The sequence below is a fragment of the Silene latifolia genome, chromosome Y (assembly GCF_048544455.1).
Source record: "Silene latifolia isolate original U9 population chromosome Y, ASM4854445v1, whole genome shotgun sequence".
Taxonomy (NCBI): Eukaryota; Viridiplantae; Streptophyta; class Magnoliopsida; order Caryophyllales; family Caryophyllaceae; genus Silene; species Silene latifolia.
Genome location: NC_133538.1, coordinates 423,132,470 through 423,154,150, shown reverse-complemented (window position 1 = coordinate 423,154,150; position 21,681 = coordinate 423,132,470). Strand labels below are relative to the sequence as shown.

Here is a 21,681-nt window from a genome sequence, read left to right as displayed (position 1 = left end):
GCAAGTCTGCAGAACCCGCCCCCGGGCCTTATCACAACTCACATCGTATCTTAACATCGTCACTCCTACACCATCCTCCAACTCCAATGCATATGAAATGCTCATGTAAATTAATGCAACACAATATATATATATATATAAATCATCGAATCGATAAATCATAAAATCATGCGGTTACCCGATGTTGTGATATCATATTCAATACGTTCAATTCAGTCAATCACCTTCCCATATATGAATCATAACGTAAATCAACAACCACGAATCAAGTCAACACAATTAAACAACAACGATAATAAGTCAAGTATATTTCGCTACCTCAAAGTGCCAGCAATTCCAATTAATCAGTTTAAGCAGTCCCGAAAATAAAGCAATGAATTTGATTATCGATCCTTCACGAATCCGTCACCTAAAGCAATTATAATATTTATAATTACTAATTACTAACTATAGAAATCTCCCAAAGTAGAAGCTACTAAAAATAGATAGGTTACCCAATATAGAGAGTTCCTAAAATAGCAGTTTTCCGAAATACAATCCCGACACCAAACTTATGCCCAACTGATAACTAAAATAACCCGATTAGTATTTGCCCCAACTTCCCAAAATAGAAAGTTACTAAAGTAGAATTTCTTAGAATAGAAACTTTCCCGATATAGTAGCTTTTTCATTTTAACAAACCCGACTCAAAACCCGTCTTTAATTATTTAAATAACTCGGGAATTAAATTAAATAAATTATTTAGAAGACTCGGGAATTAAATTAATTAATTAAGAATGCGACCCATTAACGAATTATAACGATTAAACTATGAAAAACCCGTTTCAAAACTAAAAACAGCCCGTCATCAACCACCGTCCCTTCACACGCACCCCCACACTCCCACGCGCCACCACTAGGCCGTGTCAGCCACCAGCCCAAACCCCCACTCTGACCCGACCACCAACGACCACCCCCACTAGGGTCGACTCCCGCCGGCGAGTCAAACCAGCGCCGCCATTTGGCCTGGTTCACCACCACGCCTCACCAAACACCTCTAATACTCAACCTACAACCACCGCAACCATTACCTAACCCCTGCCAAACCACCACGACCTTGCTCGCCGTCGAACAGCGTACCCAGGTGTCGTGGCGCCGCCGGTTCGACCTCCCCCGAGTCCACGGTGGCGCCACCCAAAACCTAGCATTCTAAACCCACCTGAAAACCCGTAACCAACCCGTTTTGCCACACCCTGTCGCTGCCGCCCTTTTATCGTCACTATCACCACCCAAAACCACCATAACCACCACCACTACACTCGTCACTGACCACCCTACCCATATACTCCGTCAAAAACCACCAGAAACGCCTCTAGCAGACACGCACCCACCAACAAAACAGCTAGAAATTCGAAAACAGGGGAAAGGGGTTGACTCATACCTTTTTCTACCGCCTCTACCGCCACCAGGGCCACCCACGGTCATCGTCAATCGCCCCTAGCTCTTCCTTGCTGTGCCGTCAACCCCCCATGGCCACTCTCTCTCTCTCTCTCTCTCTATATGCGTGAAAGCTGATGATTGCTGTTGATGAAGGAGGGAGGCGGGTTGAGGGAGTAAGGAATGAGGGAGGCGGGTTAGGGTTGGTACTATTAGGGTTAGGGTACTATTAGGGTTTGGGTTATTAGGGTTAATTGGGCTGGACATGTTATTGGGCCAGCTCAATTGGGTCAAGGGTAAATTGTTTAGCTCACATTTCGAATTCCATATAAACCCGTCTCAAATAACTTAGATTGATACGACGCGAGTCAAGTAAAATAATTAACGTAATTATCGACTCAACAATTAACCCGACTTAATTAGTAATATATAAAATGTATAATAATTAATATATATTAATATACGTTTAATTGATTATATATAAAATACGCGGTATTACACATTCTGACAGTCTATAGACCATGTAGGTCAGTCTATAGACCACTGTAGCTGGTAATCCGCTTCTAAAACTCTGCAAATATGTCTTTCAGGCCTTCAAATGCATTCTAAACTTCAAGTCCGAGTCAAATATTCATGTCCTTCCTAAGCTTAGCTTTTGGGGTCAAGATTTAGTTCATTTTCTACTCATTTCCGCAATAATCTGCAATATTACATAAAAATACGAGAGTAGACAGAAATAGGGGAAATAGTAGAATAAACTACATATAATAGACATAAAATGCGTGGAAATAAAGATGTAAAACATCATATTATAGACACGCATCAAACTTCCCCAAACCAAACCTTTGCTTGTCCCCAAGCAAACTAAATGCAAAACTAAATCTAGATATAAAGGAGCAAAACATGGACAAACTGAAAATCGTCTACTTAAACCAATTTAATGCATATAAATAAACTACTAATAGCTCAATGTCACGCAAACGAATTTATGCATATTTCGAAAAGATGTTGAACGTTTGACCTTGCAAGACTTTCAAGATTGGACTCTCCCGGGTCACTCTTCTCTCAACAAAGCAAATGGTAAGCAATTTGTATGTAAGAGAGAAAGAGAAAGAAGTCGCTCACCTAGACTCAACCAACATGATCATGCATGCAATATAGTATGATAAGTAATTCTAGCTACCGTGCACATACATTCCAACCATTCAGGATCGATCACATGCTGAATACTTGCAAAGATTTGGAATAAGTGAGGCTACGGGTAAGAAGAGGCAAAACAATATGGGAATGAGAGGGAAATAGCCAAGCTAGCATCCTAACAAACCGAATAAAACATCCACTTCTAACTCAATTAAATAAGCTCAAATGCCTTAATGAATATGGCATACAAATCACTAATCCAAACTCAATACTCCTCATAAAATATAAAGCAAAAATAGGAGTAAACTGTAACACCCCTCATACCAAGGTGCCTTACCAGGACCACCCTACCATGAAAGTGCGTTACCATCTCGGTTTCCCGAGGTTAGTATATACCAAAGCGTCTGAATTGAGTATCATTATTAAAGTAATGTAAAATGCAAAGTTTACAATATCCAAAACCGAATACTGTCTAATGAAATACAACCTCAAAGTCTTAACAATAAAAGAAAACTCGCTAAGACTCAGACGGTGATGCTATGACTCGTGGTGGCAAATCTCCCAAGATAATCCCCAAGCTCTCACTAGCAAAACCTGTCAAGCCTGCTCACCATCCCCGAATGGATCACCGCAGATTCCACAAACAACAACGGGTCGATGATTATGCAACAAATAAGACAAACAAATGCAATACTCGTCCGATCATCATCAACTCCCAATCACCCAAGCTCACATAGTAACCGACTACACACTAAAGTGTGTAGCCCCCGCCAGATTACCCATCGCAACGGGTAATCCTCGCCGCCGATGGGTGACCGCACCGATCCCACCTAGTCCGGCTCCTCAACGAGCGACAACGATCTCTGTCCCTTAATGTGCACATCCCCTCCCGTGGCGGGTTCCACGGAGGGCGAACTAGGGTGTGAAGCCACTCCCGCAAGTGACTCCACCACAATCACCATCACATGACATTACTGTCATCTGAATCCCCTTACACCAACACTGTCACAACAATCTCCATACTACGATGATCAACAGACAACGATAATTACAACAACATGTCATGTAAAGCACAATAACCGAGTAGGGAAACCCTACATTAGCAATCACAAAGCAGATGCAACACGGACAATCAAAAAGGCTCCTCTACGAAGTCTTCTCCTATACAATGATCATACAACACAATTACACTTTGTACAATTCCCAACATCCCCTTCCCATATAAATGTACAGTAACCCAAACAGATGCAATAATTACAAAGATAGAACTTACCAACAGTGCAACAAGAACTTATACGCAAGAATCACCGAAATTATCCACACAAAGATGCTACGAAATGCTCAATGGAAGGATTAGGGAATGATTTGGGTATGATTAGGGTAACGTAGAAATGATAATGCTATGAAAAATGATATTAGAAACTGACGCGGAAATATAAAATACCCTAATCACTCCTTAATCAAACCGTCGAAATATAACTTCGCCAAACCGGACACTCGGTCGAGTAAGTGCATACTCGGCCGAGTGTCCAATACTCGGTCGAGTATTCACTATACTCGGCCGAGTATTCCTCGGCAGAACCAAAATAACACGCACTCAGAGCACTACTCGGCCGAGTAGGCTCCAAAGAAAATCCGTAGTGTTACAATCTTTCCCCCTAAAAAGAACTTCGTCTCGAAGTTCACACTCTACTACAAGCAAGCACAACACCACGACACAAGACTCTAACAATCACATGCGACAACTCAAAGGAACTATACAAGCATCACAACAAGTTACCCAAAACGCATCTCCCGACTCGAACCAAACAAAGCAAAAGAAACAACAAAACACCATCGCGACCATCTCCTACCCCCCTAAAAAGACAACGGTTACGTCCCCGTAACCAAACATACCTGATCAAAAAGGTTAGGAAAACGGTCTCGCATAGCTTCCTCGGGTTCTCATGTGGCTTCCTCCACATTATGATTAGACCAAAGGACCTTGAGTAAGACCGTCTCACCATTCCGGGTCTTACGAACCTTGCGATCAAGAATCTCCTTAGGAATCTCGGCATAGGACAAGGATTCATCAAGTTCGATGTTCTCCATCTCGAGGATGTGCGACGGATCACTCAGATATTTCCGAAGATGAGACACATGAAAAACATTGTGCACTCTATCCAAAGCTGGTGGTAAAGCTAACCTGTAGGCTACCTCGCCAACACGGTCCAGAATTTCATAAGGACCTATAAACTTTTGGCTTAGCTTACCCTTTTTCCCAAACCTCATAACACCTCGCATAGGTGACACTTTCAAAAGCACCTTGTCACCTACCGCGAACTCAATGTCCCTGCGGTGTAAGTCGGCGTAGCTCTTCTGACGATCTTGAGCTGCTCTCATCTTTTGGCGAATCAACTGGATTTGCTCAACCATATCTTGAACCAATTGTGGCCCTAAAACCACTTTCTCTCGGAACTATCATCCCAACAAACGGACTTGGCATTTCCGGCCATACAAAGCTTCAAAAGGTGCCATCTCAATGCTTGTATGATAACTATTATTGTATGAAAACTCGATCAAATCAAGTCTGTCTTCCCAACTGCCTCCAAAGTCCATAACACATGCCCTTAGCATGTCTTCTAAGGTCTTGATGGTCCGTTCTGTCTGACCATCGGTTGCCGGATGAAAAGCTGTACTCATCTTCAGCGTTGTACCCATCAACTCTTGCAGTTCTTGCCAAAACTTTGATATGAACCTCGCATCACGATCAGAAACAATATCTTTCGGAATACCATGTAACCGAACCACATGCTTTCTGTAACCCAATGCCAGCTGCATCTTAGACCAAGTATCCTTCATGGGGACGAAATGGGCTGATTTGGTTAACCGATCCACAATCACCCAAATCATGTTGTTACCTTGTTATGACCTAGGTAACCCCACAATAAAGTCCATGGAGATCGACTCCCACTTCCACTCGGGCACTGTCAGAGACTGAATCTTACCTTGAGGTCTCCTTTGTTCACCTTTGACCCTTTGGCAGGTCAAACATCTAGCCACAAACTCAGCTACATCTCTCTTTATGTTCGGCCACAAAAAAGTCTTCTTAAGGTCTCTGTAAAGCTTGTCACCACCCGGGTGAACTGAATAAGGAGTGCAATGAGCCTCTGACAAGATCATTCTCCTTAACTCTGCATCGTCAGGAACACACCATCTCCCATCAAAACGAACACTCCCATCTGGATGTATAGAGAACCTAGAAGTTGCTCCACTCTCTACCTTTGACTTCCACTCCTGGATCTTAGGATCAAGCTCTTGCTTACTTTTGATGTTTTCATACAACTCTGGCTCGATCGTCAAATCCCCGATGGTATTCCCCTCCCGAATTATAAAGATCCCCAATCTAGACATCTCATCTCTCAACTTCAGCAAGGACATAGATGTACATAGCGAATGAACGCTCTTCCTACTCAAAGCATCTGCGACAACATTAGCTTTACCCTCGTGATAGATGATCTCCATATCATAATCTCCAATCAGCTCCATCCACCGCCCCGTCGCATGTTAAGCTCCTTCGAGTGTAGATATACTTTAGACTCTTATGATCGGAGAACACCTTAAAAGTTGCGCCATAAAGGTAGTGCCTCCAAATCTTAAGAGCGAACACAATCGCACACTGACTCCAAATCATGAGTAGGGTAGTTCTCCTCATATTGCTTCAACTGCCTCGAAGCATAAGCTATCACTTTCCCTCCCTGCATCAAAACATAACCTAGACCGTTCTTTGAAGCGTCGGTATAGACCTCAAAGTTCTCACAACCCTCTGGCAAGGCTAGGATAGGAGCTGTGGTCAAGCGTTCTTTTAAGGTCTGAAACGCCGTTTCACAACTCTCATCCCAAACAAATCTGACTTCCTTCCTCATCAAGGATGTCATAGGCCGTGCTATGGTAGAGAAATCTTTCACAAACCTCCGGTAGTAGCCGGCAAGGCCTAAGAAACTCCGAATCTCAGCAACATTCTTCGGCGATTCCCACTTGGTAACGGCCTCAATCTTACTAGGATCCACAGATACCCCCTTCTTGGATATTACATGGCCTAGAAAAGCCATTTCCTCTAACCAGAACTCACACTTGGATAACTTGGCATAGAGCTGATTTTCTCTGAAAGTCTGCAAAACTATCCTCAAGTGCTCTTCGTGCTCTTCCTTAGTCTTGGAATAAACTAGGATATCGTCGATGAAAACGACCACAAACCTATCCAAAAACGGTGTGAAGATCCGATTCATCAAATCCATAAAAGGCGGCGCATTGGTCAACCCAAAAGGCATCACTACATACTCGTAGTGACCATAACGAGATCGAAACGCTGTTTTAGGAATATCCTCATCCGCTATCCTCGATTGATGATACCCCGACCTCGGATCAATCTTAGAGAACACACCAGCTCCACTTAGCCGATCGAATAAATCGTCAATCCTTGGCAACGGATACTTATTCTTCATCAGTAACCCGATTGAGCTCTCCGTAATCAATGCACAATCTCATACTCCCATCTTTCTTCTTTACAAAAAGAATCGGAGCTCCCACGGTGACAGCTAGGCCTGATATAACCCTTGTCTAACAACTCATGTATCTGCTTCTTCAACTCGGCCCAACTCTTTAGGTGCCATACGATAAGGTGCTTTAGATATAGGACCCGTTCTCGGCTTAAGCTCCACGCTGAAATCGACATCCCTCTTGGGAGGCAAACTCGGTATTTCCTCAGGAAAGACATCTTCAAATTCTTTCACCACGGAAATCTCAGAAGTTGTCGGCGGCTCTACTCGGTGATCTCTCACATGACAAAGAATTAAGGGACACTTCTTCCTTAAACATGACTTTAAAGTCATAACCGCTATAAACCTACACTTAGGCTTTACCACAAACCCTCTATAGGACACCTTAACACCCTTGGGACCCTTTAAAGACACTCTCTTTTGTCTACAATCTATCCCCGGCGTCATACCTACCTAGCCAATCCATCCCGACAATCACCTCAAACCCATCCTTAGGAAACTCTAACGGGGTTCATTGGTAAATCTACCCCTCCAATCACCATAGATATACCCTTATATAACTTGAGACACGACACAGACTCCCCTGAAGGTATGAACACATCATCTTTTACAACCTCAAACGTCCCCAAACCCATAGACACAAAGATGACTTTTAGACACAAAAGAATGTGTAGCCCCTTAATCAAACAAAACAAAGGACGGTACATTATTAACAAGAAAGGTACCGGTAACTACATAAGCATCATCTTGTGCTTCCTGCTTATCCATCATGAAGAGCTTTCCACTATTCATCTGTCCTCCTCCACCCCGAATCAAGCATTGGAGGTACTAGGCTTAGCCGCCGAATCCTCGGGTGACACCGTTATTCGGCGCTGGTAAGATCCACCACCACCGCGGTTGCAACCGCCCTGGTTACCCCGTCCACCTCTGTTGCCCCATGAACCTCCCGGTCGGTTACTAGCAAAACTCGAGTCGGCCACCGAGAGAAATTTCCGATCTAGCTCCGAACCATTGCCGGGCTTGTAGCTCGTGGGTCTCGCCTTTGTGACCTATCCCACCACGGTTGAAGCACGTAAGGTTGGTTTTGTCACTTACAGCCCGACCTCCATTCTTTCCCCAGCCACGAGAACCTCTAGAGAAACCAGCTCCACTAGAGAAAGCCTTGGCATGATTGAAATTCCCTTTCTTGTTGGTTGGTTGATTGTTGTTCCCGCTATCACCCTTCCTCTTTCTCAGATCCTCTCCTCGATCTCCTTGAGAGATCCACCATTCTCTCGCCTTGACCCGCTCTCGATACACTTCCTTGAGGTCGTAGCAACCCCAGCCGCATACGACTCACGATCTTAGCAGACAAACCCCTCTCAAATCGGAGAGCCAAACCTCTTTGTCCGAGCTGCAAATCTTCCACATAACGAGATAGCTCCATAAACCGATGATAGTAATCAGTGACTGTCATCTCCTCAGACATAGTGAAAGATTCAAAGTCGGATCTCATCTTGTGTCGGATATGCTCCAAGACAAATCGCTCTCTCATAGCACTCTTCAACCTGGACCACGGAATAGCCCTTCCGCCAAGTAGTAAGCTCTAGCATCATCCTTGACGTTCTGCCACCAAACCGCAGCTTCTCCTCTTAGGTAGTACACTACCTGCTCAACAATCATGTCCTCAGGGCACTTAACCATTTCCATGAGAGTTTCAATCTCACGGTGCCACTTCTCGAGCAGCTTTGGTTCACCTACCCCGTCATATGTGGGAGGGTGGAAACGAGCAATGTTGATGCTAAGCTGGGTTGCATCCATCGTCTTCTCGTTTCCTTTTCCCACATTTTTGAGAGCTTCAAGGAGAGCCTCTTGTTGCTCAATCATGCGAGCAACCTCATCAAGAGACATCTCGAAGCTTGATCTGCGCGGGAGTTCTTTTGGGCGGCATTTTGAGTGATAAGAAAGAAAGAAACGTAAACACATGCTCAAAATTTAACACCCTTCCGCCATAAGAACACTCGGCCGAGTATACATCATACTCGGTCGAGTAAAGATAACACGGTCGAGTACCTTCCTAGATACTCGGTCGAGTATCGACTCCAGAGACAAACGCCAAAACACCAAAAGAACACTCGGTCGAGTGCAACAACACTCGGCCGAGTGGACGCTACTCGGTCGAGTATACACTCATACTCGGTCGAGTTATCACAAACAGTAGCAATTGCTACTTCTTATCAAACAACACTCGGTCGAGTTTTGGCTACTCGGTCGAGTACTCCATACTCGGTCGAGTGCCTACCCTGCTCGGCCGAGTTACGCTATAAAAAGATTTACAGATTACGATTCCCCTATCATGCTCACTATTCCCGCAGCAAATACTTAAGGATTTAAAACCATGTTATAATCACGTCAGCATGTAATGCATATATTAAAACTTTAACACCATATTGTAACCATATCAACATCCAATTTGCACATATGCTAAATACAACGTTGAAATCACAACCCGTTTCATCTATTACTTATCCCATCACAACAGTTAAGAACTTCATCACACATATATGCAACTATCGACTTTTACCAACATGTATCTTCACATACGTGCACATACAAAGCCTAGTCCTCATCACACTTTCCCCCATGTTACCGGCTCGAGTTAGTAAGGGCCAATGTGCGACTCCGGACGTCTCCGAGTCTTTGCGGTAGCTCCAAACAACTCTCCCCGGGTTCATTTTATTTAGACTCCCTAGGTTCATTAATTCATTTGTTTAGGTGCCGGAATCTTCGGCTCTGATACGACTTTGTAACACCCCCTCATACCAAGGTGCCTTACCAGGACCACCTACCATGAAAGTGCGTTACCATCTCGGTTTCCCGAGGTTAGTATATACCAAAGCGTCTGAATTGAGCATCATTATTAAAGTAATGTAAAATGCAAAGTTTACAATATCCAAAACCGAATACTGTCTAATGAAATACAACCTCAAAGTCTTAACAATAAAAGAAAACTCGCTAAGACTCAGACGGTGATGCTATGACTCGTGGTGGCAAATCTCCCAAGATAATCCCCAAGCTCTCACTAGCAAAACCTGTCAAGCCTGCTCACCATCCCCGAATGGATCACCGCAGATTCCACAAACAACAACGGGTCAGATTATGCAACAAACAAGACAAACAAATGCAATACTCGTCAGATCATCATCAACTCCCAATCACCCAAGCTCACATAGTAACCGACTACACACTAAAGTGTGTAGCCCGCCATTACCCATCGCAACAGGTAATCCTCGCCGCCGATGGGTGACCGCAGCCGATCCCACCTAGTCCAGCTCCTCAACGAGCGACAACGATCCATGTCCCTTAATGTGCACATCCCCTCCCGTGGCGGGTTCCACGGAGGGCGAACTAGGTGTGAAGCCACTCCCGCAAGTGACTCCACCACAATCACCATCACATGACATTACTGTCATCTCAATCCCCTCACACCAACACTGTCACAACAATCTCCATACTACGATGATCAACAGACAACGATAATTACAACAACATGTCATGTAAAGCACAGTAAACTGAGTAGGGAAACCCTACCTTAGCAATCACAAAGCAAAGATGCAACACGGACAATCAAAAAGGCTCCTCTACGAAGTCTTCTCCTATACAATGATCATACAACACAATTACACTTTGTACAATTCCCAACATCCCCTTCCCATATAAATGTACAGTAACCCAAACAGATGCAATAATTACAAAGATAGAACTTACCAACAGTGCAACAAGAACTTATACGCAAGAATCACCGCAATTATCCACACAAAGATGCTACGAAATGCTCAATGGAAGGATTAGGGAATGATTTGGGTATGATTAGGGTAACGTAGAAATGATAATGCTGTGAAAAATGATATTAGAAACTGACGCAGGGAGTAACTACTCACAATCCTAAATGAAACTGGTCATGAATGACACCAGTTTATAAAGCTCTAATTCCTTAGAAAGTTTTGTAGTTTGCCAAGATTTCAAGTCAAGTCTAATTGTTCAACAAATTTTGAAACGAAATTCGAGATATTGCAAAAACTTTTGCTAAAAGACGTGAAACAATGCAAGGCTTAAGCAAAAAGACAGCTATCAGCAATGAATACTCCAATCTGACTCAACCTAATATGCAAAATTAACGTGCAAATTTTTTTGAAATTTTCTTTTTTTTTGAATTTTTTTTTTTGTATATATAACGGAAAATAAAAATCAATGCAAGACAAAAATGTAAACGTGAATGCAAAACAGAATGAAATGCAACGCAAAACCCTTCCCCAAACCAAATCACACAATGCCCTCATTGTGCAAAATCATGTGTATAAATAAGCAAAGGAAATTGGGACTTTGCGATAAGAAACTAAATAAGACATGAAATTGGGACTCGGAAACTTACAAGATTTTAAGCGCAAAAGGAAGCCTCCCCAAACCAGCGTGAGCTAGGAGGTTTCAATAGCCAGCAGTGCTACCATAAAGTACCTGAAAAGAAACAAAATACCACGCGTAATCCGAGAAAACAAAATTGAAACGGTAATTATGTGCAAAGAATTAAAAGAACGAGGTATAGCAGCTACAGTGGTCGATCGACCGCTCTAGCCAGTCGATCGACCAAGTTACATGGAACAGTAGCTTCTGTGCTGCGCGTATCAGTCGATCGACCACTCTAACCAGTCGATCAACAAGTTACTCCGACGTGCGTGAGCAGTTCGCTCACGAATTAACTCAATAAATTGAGTTAATATGGTCTTAGTACCTGCAAGTGCACATAATAACACGCCCAAAATTGTGCTGAACCCAAAGGTAATAGTCTAAAGACGAAAATTAAACTAAGCACACACTAAGAGTTTTTCTTTTTAAACAACTATGAAGTTTTATTCGCAAAACTAAACAAATCACATTCGGGTTGCCTCCCGGCTAGCGCTGGTTTCAGACCGGTCCCGCTCGACCTCTTTTTCTTCTGCAGCTTACTCTAATGAAGCCCAATCAAAACAACTCAAGGCTCTCAGCAATCTATCATACATCTGCGCATGTGCTACACAAAACTGTAAGTAGCACCATAAGATAGAAATAACATAGGAAATCAAAATGTAAAAACATTTAAGCTTAACAAATTTCCTATGGCAGCTCCTAAAATCATCCACAAAATAATTCTGCCCTCCAGCTAAGGGCGGAATATAAAAGCTCAAATTATCCGCAGGTGGTAAATTAGAGAGCTCAGGAGCAATTGACTCAAAAATAACGCGAGTAGAATTAAGATGCTCAGACGGGTATGAACTGTGAGGTTGAGAAGTCTGGTCATCTAAAGGAGAAGGTGGATAATCATCCCAAATGCAAGGGGCGGTAAAGTCAAATGGGTCAATCGGGTCCTCTATAATAGGTTCATTTAAAATATCGTCATACACATCCCAATTAACCTCAAGACTATCAAAATTTTCCTCCTCATTCTCCCTATCGCTAGACTTGTCAAGTTGGAGGTTCTCAAAGAGATCCTCCAAATCGACCTCGGTATCAGTGCAAGAATCATAAAGGGGTTCTAAACTATCCTCATAAAAAGGATTGTCAACCACGCTAGTGGTCTCCTCTATGTCTCCGTCAGCATTTCCTAGATCGGTTTCTAAGGTCTCACCCACACCCTCATCTGAGTCAACATGAAGAGAAAAGTTGGGTTTAAGAGATTCAGCAGCAAACCAATTCAAGAATTCTAATACCTCATTTACGGGGATTCCTGTGAAATCCCACTTACCAATAGAGTTTAGATATGCTCACGTAGGGCCAGTCATACCCTTGAAGAGAGTCAAGCATATTTGGAAGTCAGAGAATGCATCTCGTCTGGGCCCGACCCATTCCATAAGCCTGGCGAAATAAGCGCCAAAAATTTCATCCTCTTCCTGCGGAAATCTCAGAAAGAACGACATGAGAACAGTCTCAAGGAACCGAAGCTCCTTGAGACAAGAAAGAAAGACTAAAATTAAAGACAACTAAAACTAGCGCCTCCAAGAACGGCGCCAAAATTTGATACCCGTCGTAAGGTGTCAAAAATAATATTTATAATTCCAACTACAACTATAGATAGCGGTAGCAGGGTCGAACCACAGAGAGGCGGATGTAATTTATAGTTGTCTTAATTTTAGTCGTAAAGAAACGAATAAGTGGGGGGTTTTATTTGGTTTATAACTAACTAATAGCAATAAAAATAAAAGCTACAACTAAAGCAATTAAATAAAAAGTGTGATCAATAATAAAAAGAATGCTAAGACGATCGGTTCACTGTAGCTACGACGACGCAAGTCCTAGGTATGTCTGAAATAGTCACGTAAGATGGGAAAATAAGAAGTCCTCTCAGTCCAACTTAACAAGTAGCGCCGCTCAGCCTAAGCTACTAGTCCCTACGTCTCACTAATACTAGCTCACGCCCTGAAAAGTGATTCATAATGCCTAAATTTTACTTATCTTACGATCTTAGTATAATTTAGTCGTTCAATTAGTAGTCTATTGCCCTCCCCTCTCTTTCGATCTAATGGGTCGGTCAATTCCTAAGTATTTAACAAATAGCCTCTCGGTCTTTTACTAAAAAAAATGCAATTAAATCAATTGAACAGTGCTGATTCTTACGTGACGCAGTCGATCGACTAGCTAGGCCAGTCGATCGACCAGGTTCCAGTCGAACAACTATTGCCATCAGTCGATCGACCAAGACCTGTATCAGGTCTACCTATTTGACACGTCTGTCGCGTACCTGCCAAAAATAACCAACTGGCTCTAACTAATATAGCTAGGGAAGTCGGGTCGAATCCACAGAGAGGTAGGAGTTTGTCGGCTAAACTTAAGTTCGTCCAAGTAACCAATTTGGGGGGTTATAAAATGTGATTTCTAAACTAAGAGAATAAGGAAAAGAGAAATAAAAAGGAAGGAGTTTAACAGATAAAGGAGAATAGCTAAGACAAACGGTTCACCATAATCATCTGGTCGAGTAATCTAGGTCCCAGGTCAATGCGGTGCGTCTAAGGGGTAGCGAACGTCACCTTTCGGTCCTTAATTCACCCTAAGGTGTAAACAGTTTAACTTTCGGCCTCATTTGCAATACTCTATTGTTCGCTACTAGTCTCCGCCTCTTCCAACCTTTCGGTCCAGGTCAAGGTCCACTAAGAATAAGGGTCTAATTGCGTCGACTCAATCGTGCAATTACAATTATTTGTAGCACTTAAACAACAAAGACGGTACTGGCATTAACCTAGTAGATCGATTACTCTCCCTTCAAATTATGGATCCCCTATAGTCTTAGCATAGGGAAATTAGCTACTCATAATCGTCAGATTAACAATTACAATAACCAAATAATTAAAACTAAGCATGATGATAATACTATGGGGGAACGATTGAACAATTATAAAGCAAGGAGGAAAAGGATTTAAAAGCAGTAAATACGATTAAGAATTAAAACTCGATTGATAATACCGAATCCGAGTAGCAAAGTAGAGAATAGAAATCCAAAGAACAGTGACAGAAGTAGCAGTCGAAATGTACGTGATCCAGAGATGGGAGTAACGTGATGTTCTCCTCAGTCTTATACTGAAAAATCGCCTTAAACCTAATCTAAGGACTAATTACAAAAGCCCATAAAAGATTAGGCGGAAATAAGCTAAAAGCACACGAAAACCCCTCGATCGAGTAGAAAGCTTACTCGATCGAACGCAAATCACTCGATCGAGCTAGAACAACCTCTCGATCGAGCACTGCATGCAGAACTTCCTCGATCGACCTCTTTAAACTAGTCGATCGACCAGTCTTGAATGTGTAGAGCATTCGATCGAGTAGTAGACCACTAGATCGAGCTATATAGGCATGTTAGGACCTGAATTGCTTTCCAAACTCAGCTCATACGTCTTCCAATTGTTAGATTTCCAAGCTCCAGCTCCTTTTTCCATGAATGCGTGCAATTGGGACAGTTAAGGCTCGATTTAGCTCCTCTTTGGTCAATTCCTGCAAATTACAATAAACGGACCAAAGTAGAATATTCAGGGGCATTTGTAGCCAGATGCTACATAAAGCATAGAAATACGTGCTGAAATAGGCTAAAAAGACTATACATTAGACACGTATCAAATCTCCCCAAACCAAACCTTTGCTTGTCCCCAAGCAAATATGAATGCAACTAAGGGTGAACAATGGAACGGGACCAACGCATCAGCTACAAATCATCCACTAGAACCAGTTTAATGCAACAAAATGACAAAATGGCAACTGAAAAGTGCAAACGAGTTAAATTAATGTTTCAAGCTTACTGAACCGTCGACCTTGCAAGACTCAATGATGTCGGACTCTCACGGGTCGCTCGTCACTCAAAAACAGGCACAGGCACAGGCGAGTATAACGTGAAATATAGGAAAGAATCAGACGCTCACCTAACTCGACTTATAAGAACATGCATGCAGTTAACATGAATAAAGTCTCTACAACCGTACATATGCATTCCAACCATACTAATGACCAAGACACGTGCCGAGGGCTTACATTTGGGTTAGTGAGGTAATGGGTAAGAAGGGGCTAAAATGAATTTTGATATGTGGGGTTAATAGCCAGGCTAGCAACAACGGATCCAAATATAGACTGCATCCCAACTTCGTACTTATAACAGCAAGATAAAACGGTGCAAAATTATGCACTAAACTCACAAAACACCAAAAATCGTCAACTCCCCATAAAATATAAATAAGGCATGGGAGTGTGAAACATTGTGCAATTCTCATTTTTTTTTTTTCATTTTGAATTTTTCTGTCTTTTTTTTTTCTTTTCCTTTTTTTTTCGCTTTTCATCATTTATTTTTCAACAATTCGACAAAATTTGACATTTTCCTTCTTTCTTTCTCTCCCTTCGATTCTTCCACCATCTTCGGAAACCAGATAATGTAGCCATATTGCAATAAAACATTCCAAGAACTACTCGTTACTAGCTCAGCTAGGGTAGGAAGTATTATAAAAAGTAGTTGATAGGACAAAAAGGCAATTTGGCTATGTGAGGCTCATGGGTAGAATGAAATAAGGGGGAATGCCTCTCCTAACACGTGTCACCATGCACAGACCGAATGCATACAGGTATTAAGAAGACTAGACTCATGCTTATGCAAATTGATGTTACATGTCTTAAAGAGAGTACTACTCACATCCTAAATGGAACCGGTCATGAATGTCACCAGTTTAATAAGCTCTAACCTCAGAATGTAATGTAGCTTGCCGACATAGTGAATCAAGTCTATTCGTTCAGATAAGAGAGAAACAAAAACTCGTAGATTATGCACATAGTTATGCCAATTAAATGTCAAGAAAATGCAAGGCTCAAATAAGGATTCAATGTGGCGTCAATGTTCAAACGTTCCGACTCAAATTAAACATGAAATTTTTGAAATTTTTTGAAATTTGAAACAAACAACAATGCAAACAACAATGCATGCGGAAATAATAAATATGGAAGGTAAATGCAAGAAATGATGCGTATGAGATATGGATGCAAACCTCCCCAAACCAAACCGTACAATGTCCTCATTGTACTAAAAATAGGGAAAGAAATGCAAACTGAAAGGCAAAAGAGAGGCGGAGTCGGAAAACTTACAAAATGTCATAAGGAGGGACCTCCCCAAACCGACCATGAACATGGGAGGTCAAGAAAAGTCAAGCAGTAGCTCCATAGACGTAAAACAGCAGCTGGAAGTCGAAACTACTCGATCGAGCACCTAGGACAGCTCGATCGAGTGAACCGGTGTATTGGAAGAGCTCGATCGAGCGACGGATCACTCGATCGAGTTAGCACGGGTTTGGATCTAGTCGATCGAGGATGTTATAACAGCTGCATCAGAAAGCGCTCGATCGAACACACAATCATTCGATCGAGTACTTTAACCTGCAAAAGACGCATTAAATTTGACACGTCTGTCGCGTACCTGCCAAAAATAACCAACTGGCTCTAACTAATATAGCTAGGGAAGTCGGGTCGAATCCACAGAGAGGTAGGAGTTTGTCGGCTAAACTTAAGTTCGTCCAAGTAACCAATTTGGGGGGTTATAAAATGTGATTTCTAAACTAAGAGAATAAGGAAAAGAGAAATAAAAAGGAAGGAGTTTAACAGATAAAGGAGAATAGCTAAGACAAACGGTTCACCATAATCATCTGGTCGAGTAATCTAGGTCCCAGGTCAATGCGGTGCGTCTAAGGGGTAGCGAACGTCACCTTTCGGTCCTTAATTCACCCTAAAGTGTAAACAGTTTAACTTTCGGCCCGCCGCAATACTCTATTGTTCGCTACTAGTCGCCTCTTCCAACCTTTCGGTCCGGTCAAGGTCCACTAAGAATAAGGGTCTAATTGCGTCGACTCAATCAGGTGCAATTACAATTATTTGTAGCACTTAAACAACAAAGACAGATCTGGCATTAACCTAGTAGATCGATTACTCTCCTTCAAATTATGGATCCCCTATAGTCTTAGCATAGGGAAATTAGCTACTCATAATCGTCAGATTAACAATTACAATAACCAAATAATTAAAACTAAGCATGATGATAATACTATGGGGGAACGATTGAACAATTATAAAGCAAGGAGGAAAAGGATTTAAAAGCAGTAAATACGATTAATAATTAAAACTCGATTGATAATACCGAATCCGAGTAGCAAAGTAGAGAATAGAAATCCAATGAACAAGGATGTATAGCAAATAAATGTACGTGATCCGAGAGATGGGAGTAACGTGATGTTCTCCTCAGTCTTATACTGAAAAATCGCCTTAAACCTAATCTAAGGACTAATTAAAAAAGCCCATAAAAGATTAGGCGGAAATAAGCTAAAAGCACACGAAAACTCCTCGATCGAGTAGAAAGCTTACTCGATCGAACGCAAATCACTCGATCGAGCTAGAACAACCTATCGATCGAAAGCATCGCATGAGAACTTCCTCGATCGACCCCTTTAAACTAGTCGATCGACCAGTCTTGAATGTGTAGAGCATTCGATCGAGCGAAGAGACCACTCGATCGAGCTATATAGGCATGTTAGGACTGAATTGCTTTCCAAACTCAGCTCATACGTCTTCCAATTGTTAGATTTCCAAGCTCCAGCTCCTTCTTTCCATGAATGCGTGAAATTGGGACAGTTAAGGCTAGATTTAGCTCCTCTTTGGTCAATTCCTGCAAATTACAATAAACGGACCAAAGTAGAATATTCGGGGGCATTTGTAGCCAGATGCTACATAAAAAGCATAGAAATACGTGCTGAAATAGGCTAAAAAGACTATACATTAGGCACGTATCACTATTCTACGTCGTCTACGCTATAGATCCCCTCACATCTTAGCAAAGGGTGATTAGCTACGCATATTAATATTGATAACAACAAAGAAATTGGAATGAACAATATGGGAAAACATAATTTGAATGATTAAAGCAATAAAACACAATAAAGAAGCTATGGTTCGGGATTCTAATATATCAATTCTATGCTAATGACAAAATAAAGTAGAAACTGAAATTGGGAACAAAATAATACCGAAGTAGGAAGCAAGAGTTGAATCCAAAAGCAAGCAAGAAACTTTATTGAAAATTCTAACTTCGATTCACTAATGTATTATAGGAACTGAATTAAACTAAGCTAATGAATGATAGATCTCTCAAGCAGCAGGTAAAGTTACGTTATATAGGAAAATAACATAACCTATTCCTAAACCTAATTACAATTGGGCTTCGGTCTCTCGTCTTTTAAATTGCGCATCAGCTCGTGGAGTGGTCGATCGACCACTGAGGCCAGTCGATCGACCACATGCGCTGTACAGAATTGCATTCTGACGATTCCTGCAGCGCGAACCGATCTTAAAACAGCTGCCATTTCTTCGTTACTTAGTCAAATCAGGCGTTCTATGCGGCATTGGAAAGCTAATAGGATAAGCTTTCACCTCCAATTAGAATCACTTGCTTATCTGCTCTAGAACTCGAGATATAGCCATCTGAAGCGGCCTGCAATGTCGAGAAGCATTCTGACAATCTATAGACCATGTAGGTCAATCTATAGACCACTGTAGCTGGTAATCCGCTTCTAAAACTCTGAAAATATGTCTTTCAGGCCTTGAAATGCATTCTAAACTTCAAGTCCGTGTCAAATATTCATGTCCTTCCTAAGCTTAGCTTTCGGGGTCAAGATTTGGTTCATTTTCTACTCATTTCCGCAATAATCTGCAATATTACATAAAAATACGAGAGTAGACAGAAATAGGGGAAATAGTAGAATCAACTACATATAATAGACATAAAATGCGTGGAAATAAAGATGTAAAACATCATATTATAGACACGCATCAACATGTTGCAACCTGCCTATCTTAAAATTCTATTTTCTAAGGGTCCACTCTCGCTGATCTTTATTCCACACAAATTTAGTCGGGAATTGACAGTACAATAAGTCCTTCGCTATCTTCAACACTTCCTCTTCACTACTGTTAATTTTCATCCAAGATAGAAACTTTGACACTCCCATCAATGATTTCTCTAAGACCTCGTCAATAGGATCTTCATCATCAAACGCAACGCTCTGTTCGCCAGGAAGGTGAAACAGCAGCCTTTCGACTTCGGGAGTCCTGTAGTGAATGTCAAACGCGAATATCCTCCAAACAGCCTCACATGCTGAAAGGTACCTATAATCGTAGTATCGCTTAATCTCATCCACCTGTTCAGGAAATTGGTTATTGCGGCGTCGATAAGAGGACTGCATTGTCACTCGATCAGATCCCTTATTTATATACTTGAAAAGATACTTGATCACTTTTGACTGGTTACACTACTCCACATTGATATGTGCACGATATTTCAGCAATAATTACGGGTTATATGGCACGACAAATCCATTGTCAAGTGCCACTTTGTCCTTATATATTTTTGGTCATGTTTTACTTCTCTTATAAACAGGATAACCGTCTTCGCCGATAGTTGTTCTTTCAGTACACTTTTTGGGAAAATGTTTTGAGCATGTGGACCCAACCATACACGGTGATTGTGGTTTGGCAGTTCCACACGGTCCGTGAATCATGTGTGTGCAAACGACAGCATGTAACACAGGATTCTCAACCGGATCGGGCATCTCCGCTGAAATGGTTTTATCGATAACGGCAGCTTCAGGGAACTTGTCTTCTCGATGTAAAAACAAAAGTATATGAGCATGTCGAAGACCACGCTTCTGAAATTCAATAGTATATACAACTGTGATAGAATTACGCAAACATATTAGATTATATATTACGGCTTGAGAAAATATGTCCAAATATTAAACCTGACAGATGAAAGACTGCGCACCTGCTATAACCCTACCAAGGATATGGGGCTCTTTTAAATCAATCATCAACTCTTCGAGCTTAATCTTGAATACGCGAGACAAAATATCAGGATGATCCTTGGGTTTAAGTCCCATATTACTAACAAACCGGGTGATTTCCGGCCACTTAGGATTGCACGTAAATGTGATAAATAGATCAGGGTAACCAAACCACCTACAAATGGTCATTGTATCAAGGTAGTTTACTCTCATATATAGGCCACCTCCCACCAAAGAAGAAGGAACAATAAGACGACTACCTGCGGAAGACGGCCAAATGTCCCCTCGTTCAACAGCTCTTCTAAGATTATTGTAATTGTCCATGCGAAGAAGATCTTGGTTGTAGCGTATAAACTTTAGTCTATGAGATTCAACCGATGCAAATCCGTCAACTAAAAACTGGTGATAGGCTTTATCGGATTGTAACAGAGTTGCAAATTCAACTGACAGTGGTCTATCCTGAATATGGAATGCATACCACTCTCTAAGTGTTAATTTATCACGCGGATTTTCATAATTGCTATTTCGAAGAGAATTTTCAGAGTGAGAAATTCCCAATCGGTAACCATCTTCCCCGCACGGAAATAATAAAGGATACTGGAGGGCCATGAACAATGGGGGTAACTCAGATATACGTTGTAAACTTCCGCATGACTTTTGTACAATAATATCTCGTTTATCCATGTTTGGACCTAAATCACCCTCGATCAATGCTGCTACCTCTGAAACCGTTGGATGATTATACATTCTCCCATCTCTGTCTCTTCTACAGATGAGTCTGATACTCACGTCGACGTTTTCATCGGAAGACAATCTGTCCCTAGCCATCCTAAATGTCTTTGCAACAGGATTATGTGAGTCGACCATCTTTTGCAGCAATTCAATCAGCTCATCGTTAAATCGCTCTGGAATATCGTGGCTGCATTCATAGGTAATTAATAATAAGTTGTGTTTTTTTATATTGGGTAACTAAATACCAAAAGATCGATCTTTACAAATAATGCGTTAAACTAATATTCTAACGTATTTGTCTTGTATATGACATACCTGATTGCTTTTTTCCGATTTTCAACTTCTTCTTCTATGTCATATATGTATAACGGGCAAAATTTAGGCGTTGCTCCGGTTGATGGCAACAAACTTCCTATTCGGTGAATATTTTGGCCTCCCATCCTGAATGTGTAGGGATCTCGACCTTGATTGACGGAATGATCAATCTTCCCACCCAT

The 21,681-nt window shown here is 41.7% G+C and overlaps 1 protein-coding gene across 1 annotated transcript; it reads right to left on the bottom strand.

Moving 5' to 3' along the window:
• Positions 1 to 20,023: 20,023 nt before the first annotated feature.
• Positions 20,024 to 21,681, bottom strand: LOC141632472 (uncharacterized). The gene is made up of 3 exons (XM_074445018.1): positions 21,500 to 21,681; positions 20,434 to 21,371; positions 20,024 to 20,340 (listed from the first exon to the last, which is right to left on the bottom strand). The coding sequence occupies exons 1-3, from the start codon at positions 21,679 to 21,681 to the stop codon at positions 20,024 to 20,026; spliced, it is 1,437 nt and encodes a 478-aa protein (XP_074301119.1).

Excerpts from the sequence above, each read along its gene's own strand:
- LOC141632472 (XM_074445018.1), bottom strand. The coding sequence starts at position 21,681 with ATGGGTGGGAAGATTGATCATTCCGTCAATCAAGGTCGAGATCCCTAC. Across the intron at positions 21,372-21,499 it reads AATCGGAAAAAAGCAATCAG|CCACGATATTCCAGAGCGAT; the intron begins GTATGTCATATA and ends CTATGAATGCAG. Across the intron at positions 20,341-20,433 it reads CCTTGGTAGGGTTATAGCAG|TTGTATATACTATTGAATTT; the intron begins GTGCGCAGTCTT and ends ATTCTATCACAG.